A 6,934-nucleotide genomic window follows, 5' to 3' on the forward strand; every position below is an offset into this window, starting at 1 on the left:
CCATGGTATTGGCATCATGTGTTTGGCGCCATTACCAGGGAAAGAAAGAGCAATGAATTTTACATAATAAAAGTGTAATCACAATTTCTGTGCACCACTACTCCACTGACTACATTCACACTCCATATGGTCAGTATTGTGATCATAAAGTACGTTGTATATATGTTGCCTCCTATCACACTCTTTAACTTTTAACACAACAGTAGTTGATATATTTTTCTCATTTATTATATCTAATGCGACCACTCATTGAATCTCCTTTTTTACTTCTCCAAGAATCTTCCTTGTGTAAAAATTTGCAGCAGAAAGCTCTAATGCTTCTAACCCAGTAGTTGGAATGGGCTCCCCATACACCGTCTTAAATTGAGAAAATAATTCATTGTGTTTATAGTCCCTAAGAGCATGCTCAAGATTTTGGACCAACTCTAGAAGACTTTGGCGATTGCAAATAAACCTCTTGATGAAGTTGTTTATCGCCTCACACCTTGATGTTGTTCTAAATCTAGCACAAAATTTATCCCTTAAGTAAGCTCTTGCCCAACTTTTTCTCTTTTCATATTCATTTAGAACCCAATCATTTTCCTCCAACCCATATTTTTTTATCATATTCTCCCAATATTCTTCAAATTCATCCGGATGCCATGGAACATACAAACATCTTCTGAAGTCGTTGGAAAAATTTTTATTTTTTATGTTTGCCGTTATATTCTTCTAAATGTGCAAACCACATAGTCGGTGAGTTGCATCTAGGAAGATTTTTTGAATTGCTGCCTTCATTGCCTCATCACCGTCTGTGACCACAACTCTGGAAAACTTGTTCAGCATGACTTCTAGAAATTTTTGCAACAACCACATGTATATTTTCGTTCGTTCGTCCTCTACCAAGGCAAAGCCAAATATACATATTTGGCGGTGATGGTTACAACCCGAGAAGATTACCAAAGGCCTTCTGTACTTATTCTTCCGGTAGGTTGTATCGAATGCAAGCACATCTCCAAAGCACTGATAATCGGCCCTACAATTGCCGTTTGCCCAAAATAAATTTCCCAGCCGACCTTCATCAGTAGCACTATACCTTGCCATAGCCATGGGGTCGACATCGGCTTTTCCAAGTAGATAGCTAATCATCGCATTGGAATCCCTACCAATGAGCTTTGCACGACGAGTTATTTGAATGTGGTTATTCAGGTCCTTCTTTGTGAACCTGACATGGTATAACCATCGGCTTGGCCTACCATTAGTCCCATTATTTTAGAGGTTAGAAGACCATGATCATGCATGGTGTTTGCCTGAGCCTTTTGTGCCTTAGTCAACCCTCAGTGGTTTGGAATTAGGTGTATCAAGCATTGTGGGACAAGATTGTGATTGTGCTTCTCGACTAATTTTTTAACCCTCCAAGTCAAAGTTTTTGTGTCAAAATACAACGCAAGCATGGCTTCACAACCAGTGCGAGTCAGCGCTCTATGCTTCCTCTTCCTATTCGAATTAGATATGTATTTCTCGGCTCTCTTTCCTTCCTTGTTGAAAAAAATGCCTTCTGCATTGTGTTCCATCTTTTTCACGTGCTATATCACACTTGAAAGCCTTTGCATGACTAGTAGTAGTATTTTATTACTTTTCGAGTTAAGTTATTTATTTTGATCTTTTATGCTTATTTTGAAAGATGTCTCATGTATTGCTCACTGAGCTAGAAAAACCAAAAGAAAAAGAAAAGAAGTAGTAAAATGCATGACACTTAAGTTATATGTTATGAGTTATTATGATTACTTTGATGTGGTGATATTGTCTATGATTCTGAATGTATGAACAGAACAGTGCATATTTGATAGTGAAGTTAAGAATGTTGATTCTTGAGGTATAGGAACTTAGAAAAATATTACGGATTCTCTAACTCAGTGAGAAATTGATCCTTGAAGCAAAACAAACAGCAATAATAATAATAATAATAAAAAGCAAGGTCCAAGGCTCTGAGCATCAATGGTTAGGAAGGTAAAAAATGATTAAAAGCTCAAAGAGTTGTTTTCCTAACCATATACTTATGGTGTGAATGTGTCAAGTAATCCTTGAGGCAAAGCACTAAGAGTCGAGACCAAATGCAAATACAGAGTATGCCAAAGGATCTGAGCACCACTGTCTGGGAGAAATAAAAAGAAATAAAAAGAAAAATTAGAACTCAAAAGAATTCCCCAGTTAAGTGCTCGCTTGTGGTGTTATTGTATCAAGTTAAGCTTGAAGACAAAACATTTAGAGTCACAGCTAGGCTCAAGGTGCAAAGCACCAAAGAAAAGATAAGAAAAAACTGTGTTCAAGGATCAATCAGAGCTTCAAGAGGAAGAGAGTCCATAATATCGTACGGGTTCTAGTTATGAGAGATATCAACAATTCTAGGCTTCAAAGGATAGTGAGACGCTGAACCTATTCAGAATTAGAGTACCATAAGCCCCACTCAGTAATTGAACATGAGCTTAAACGAACACTCAGGTCTTAGGCATTTTCTCTTCTCTTCTCAGTCCTATATTGTTTTTAGTTGCTTGAGGACAAGCAACAATTCAAGTTTGGTGTTATAATGTGTGAGCATCTTATACCCGTTTTTTGCTTATTTTCTAGTTAAATTTAGTTAGAATTTAGTGAGTTTCGTTATATTTTAGTGTTAAAATCTTCTTTGGATACTACTTTGAGTTGTTTTGGTATTTTTATTATTTCAGGTGAAATTCGAGCCAATTTGGCAGAGTTTTGGGCAAAAAGAGGAAGAAAGTGGATGTTGTCAACCCTGACCTCCATGCGCTCCCACGCGCCTAACTTGAGCTACAAAGGCCTAATTAATGCAATTCCAACGTTGTTCGAAAGCTAACTTTTAGAGCTTTCCATCGATATCTAATAGTTTATACTTTTCTTCTGGAATCACTGCCTTGAAGGGCGCTAAACGCTGAGCTTGGCGTTTAGTTCCCAGGAAAACAGAACCAGCCCCCAAGCCACTGACAATTCCGGTGCTGAACGCTAGAAGTGCGGGTCAACCTCACCCAAGGGAGCATTTTTTTATGGGATTTAGCTTTTAATTATTATCTTATCTTTTATTTTTGTTATTTTTATTTACAAACAAAATCCTTTAGATTTAGAATTTAATATTTTATTTTAGTTTTAAATCAAATTAGGTTAGATATAAAAGGGAAAAGATTCACCCTTTAGGGGGATCTTCTCACTTCTGCACTTTCATAATTTTCAGAACCCTTGTTTTCTCTGTAAGTCATGAGCTACTAAACCTCCTTGGTTAAGGTTAGGAGATCTATTTATTTCTATGGATTGAGACTATTACTTTCTATTTTAATTAATGTATTGATTTAGTTTTAAGGATTACTTTCATTCTTCATTTTATGAATCTGGGTGGAACGAAAGTATGACCCTTATTCTAGATGCGTTCTTGTGACCCTTGAAAGAGGTCTTTCACCTGAACACAGCTTGAAAGTAAATTCCTCCTAAATTGCTAATTACTTGAACTACTCGGGATACGTGACATATAATCCTCTTAGCTTTGGGTAATTAGGATTTTTGTGGCCATAAACTAGATTTGAACTTAACCCTCTAATCGGAATCAAGTGACCAAGACATTGGCCGTTGATGAAGGTTAGAGGAGACTAAATTACTAAGACATTAGGGTTTGGTCAATTACAGTTTGCCATGAAATGAATCTTACATGATTAAAATAGTTAGTAAGAAAACTTAATCCGAAAAAGTAAACATATCCGATACCTTAACTGTTTTCTCTTATTGATTTCGCACCAATTCTCTTATTTGCTTCCTTTACTCTTGAGTTACTTTTAATGCTATTTCAATTCACCAAACCAAATTTTCTATTTGCCTAACTAAACCAATCAGTTGACCATTGTTGTTCAGCCATCAGTCCTCGTGGGATCGACCCTCACTCACCTAAGGTATTATTTGGACGACTTGGTGCACTTGTCGGTTTAGTTGTGGACATTCTAAAATTTCGCACCAACTGCCCATCAAAATTAAATTCTTTATTTTATCATCTAAATTTTACTTGTGCTTATACTTCCATAATTCCTTAAAAGCTATTAGTTGTAATTAAATTACATCCTTTGAAATCGTCACTAAAGATTACGAATCATGAAGTAGCATAAATTATAACTTATAAGCCTATTATAGTTCAATGGATATCCAGATTTTGTCCATCAAAGATGATCTATTCGAGACATTCATGAAGGAGAGTATTGGACCCTGCAGAGCTGGAGTTGACTTCTGACAAACTGCACAGGTTGTTAGTTACACACATTATCCCTCTTTTTCTATACTAAAAAAATCATATATGTATACAACTTAAAGGAACAAATTGTTTACTATTTTTTATGTTGATGCTCTGTATACAATATTTGTAAAAGAAAAACAATGCATCAATGAAAAGAAAATTTCAGTTTCTTATTGAAATTTACACCAGTGAATGTAGGATGATAATTTTTCTAATCCTGATGGTTCAATGACTCAATCTACTCTCAGCTACCTTTTTCTTAAATTATTATTATTATTATTATTATTATTATTATTATTATTATTAAATGATGTTTTGAAGCTTTATTTTGTATCGTCACGGTAAATCTATTCAGTGTTTATTACTAGCATTCTGCTTGGATATTGCTATCTTAGCAACTTTCTTTAAACTTCCTGCACAGAATGTTATTGGCTTTCAGCGAGAGGGCAAAGGATCAGAAGTTTCCAGAAAATGCTTCAGATCAAGAAATGCTCAAGATAGTCATGTCTAGGTAACATAGATGTTTCCTTGCCTATAATTGGAATATGTCACATTTAGAACTATCTCAAAATATGGTCGTAATATAATGGTAAGGTTTTTGTGAACTATGAAAGAGATATATGATTTGTCCATGTGCAAGGAAATGATATTTTGACCAGGACAATGCTGGAGCTGGACCAAATTCTACGAGCAAATGAAATTAACTTTGCAATTCTAGCTGCATTACCTGCTTTCATTCTCTCTCTCTTACTCATCATGTTAGTGCGTGCATGGTTGAAATAGGTGATCCCCCTTTTCTCTCTTCTTTCTCTTAATAGTTTGAACAAAAGCACAAACCTATGTCTTAGTTCTAAGCTCTTGCAAAAGCTAATATGCGCTCCAAACTGAAAAGTCCTCTTACAAAATGCCTAATAATAATAATGAATTTTGATAGTAAAATGTTCTAGTATTATCATGATTGTTTAATGTACAATAAAATAGAAAAAAGAAATCATGAATTCCCCACTTGGTCTAAAATCTAATTTCTAGTTTAATTGAACCAGTTGATATAGCTTTTGACATACTGCAGCTTCATCAAAATGGTAGAGTTGCTTTGATTACACTCTGCACAGATTTTCTAAAAGCTTCTTACTCCTTTGTATGATTCTTAAAACCAGTATGTGGGAACTAACAAAATTTTATGTATTCATATATCGTATATTTGGCATGATTTTCAATATACATTGAGTGAATCATATATGGTGAGCTGCATACCAAGAATGCTTTTTGGTATGTTTCTAACTGCTTACACAAACTACATAAGCTAATTCTACTTTAACTTCTATATCCACCATCCATCAAAAACCCAATTATGAAACCTCTAAATTTAGACATTACTTAAAAAATTCATTGGATGATTAAAATTATTGGCTGAATGCACAGATGATATTTATATGTTATTGTTATATCAGAAGCAGATGAATCAGAATCTATCCCTAACTCCCAAAACAAAACGACAAGTCCCAACTAAAGGATTTCTAGAAATAACCACACCAAGCCCATCAACCCTTAAAGCAGAAATTGATAAATTAAAATCAAGTTATGAAGAGAAACTGCAACATACCAAGAGGAATTATGGCCAAAGGAGGCCGAGACGACTGTGAGCAGAATGAAGGCATGGAACTGACTGCTAGACAGTGACGAGATAAGGAGTGACAAAGACAAATCCTGGGACCTGCTACGTTTGCCGCCAACGATGACAATGGCAGGAAAGGTGCACGATCGCGACTGAGTGCTAGACTGGAGACAGTAAGAGATACCCATTCCAAGAGAGCGACGATGAGGTTGAGTGCGACACCAAAGTCTGTGAGAGAGACCGAAGTTGGGAGAGGGAGAGAACTTGGGCGGGAGAGCACGTAGTGAGCCACAGAGCTCGAGCTTGACATTGAGGGAGGATATTTAGGATTGCTGAATGGCGTCGTTCTTGGATTTGAAAAAAAAAAAGAATGATCCAATCTGATTATGTAAGTGGGCCGGATTGAACCGGATCTGATAGTTATGGCATGGACAATTAGGTTTATTGAAGTTATTATAAAAGACCGGTTTTCTGGTTTTAATCTTCAAATCATTAAACCGGTTTATTAAATACATCCAGTCATAGTTTGACACCTAAGCATCCTTAAAAAAAAATGTTTTACAGCAACTTGATGGGAGTATTCTGCCAAGTGAAATATTAACTCGCAGATATAACTTATAAGTATCCACATATGTATTTTAGACAAATAAATTTATATAGTGAAATATAAAATAGTTTCCAAAATTTTTTAAAAATCTCAAAACATTTTTTAAAAATTTTAAAATAATATTTTCAAATATTTTTAATCTTTTTCAAAAATTATCGTCTTATAATATTTTTGTTGATAAAAAATAAAATATTATTAAAAATGTAAGATCCAAAACTTTTAAAAAAGGGCTATCATGAGCTAATTTTAAATTCAATATTTTTGTAGTTTTAATTTCAGAAATTTATTTATTAAAGATAATTAAAGCAAGTTTCGATTAATTGAATTTGAAATAAATTAAGATTATTATCCAATTTTACAATTATTGAATTATTTTCTATATTTAAATTATAAAGTTGGTAGTTATGAAATAATAAGAATTTTATATGATTTGGACTAAATAATTAAT

General features: G+C 34.4%; 1 protein-coding gene across 1 annotated transcript; it reads right to left on the bottom strand.

The window, feature by feature from the left end:
• Nucleotides 1-246: 246 nt before the first annotated feature.
• Nucleotides 247-1,128, bottom strand: LOC107615521 (protein FAR1-RELATED SEQUENCE 9-like). The gene is made up of 2 exons (XM_016317578.1): nucleotides 726-1,128; nucleotides 247-620 (listed from the first exon to the last, which is right to left on the bottom strand). The coding sequence occupies exons 1-2, from the start codon at nucleotides 1,126-1,128 to the stop codon at nucleotides 247-249; spliced, it is 777 nt and encodes a 258-aa protein (XP_016173064.1).
• Between the last annotated feature and the right edge of the window lie 5,806 nt (nucleotides 1,129-6,934).

The sequence above is a fragment of the Arachis ipaensis genome, chromosome B9, assembly GCF_059453495.1.
Source record: "Arachis ipaensis isolate K30076 ecotype BB chromosome B9, ASM5945349v1, whole genome shotgun sequence".
Lineage (NCBI taxonomy): Eukaryota > Viridiplantae > Streptophyta > Magnoliopsida > Fabales > Fabaceae > Arachis > Arachis ipaensis.

What these genes read in the sequence shown, in the direction of transcription:
- LOC107615521 (XM_016317578.1), bottom strand. Translation starts at nt 1,128, where the DNA reads ATGATTAGCTATCTACTTGGAAAAGCCGATGTCGACCCCATGGCTATG. An exon ending in TGCAACTCACCGACTATGTG is followed by an intron (nt 621 to 725) that starts GTTTGCACATTT and finishes ATGAATTTGAAG; the next exon opens with AATATTGGGAGAATATGATA.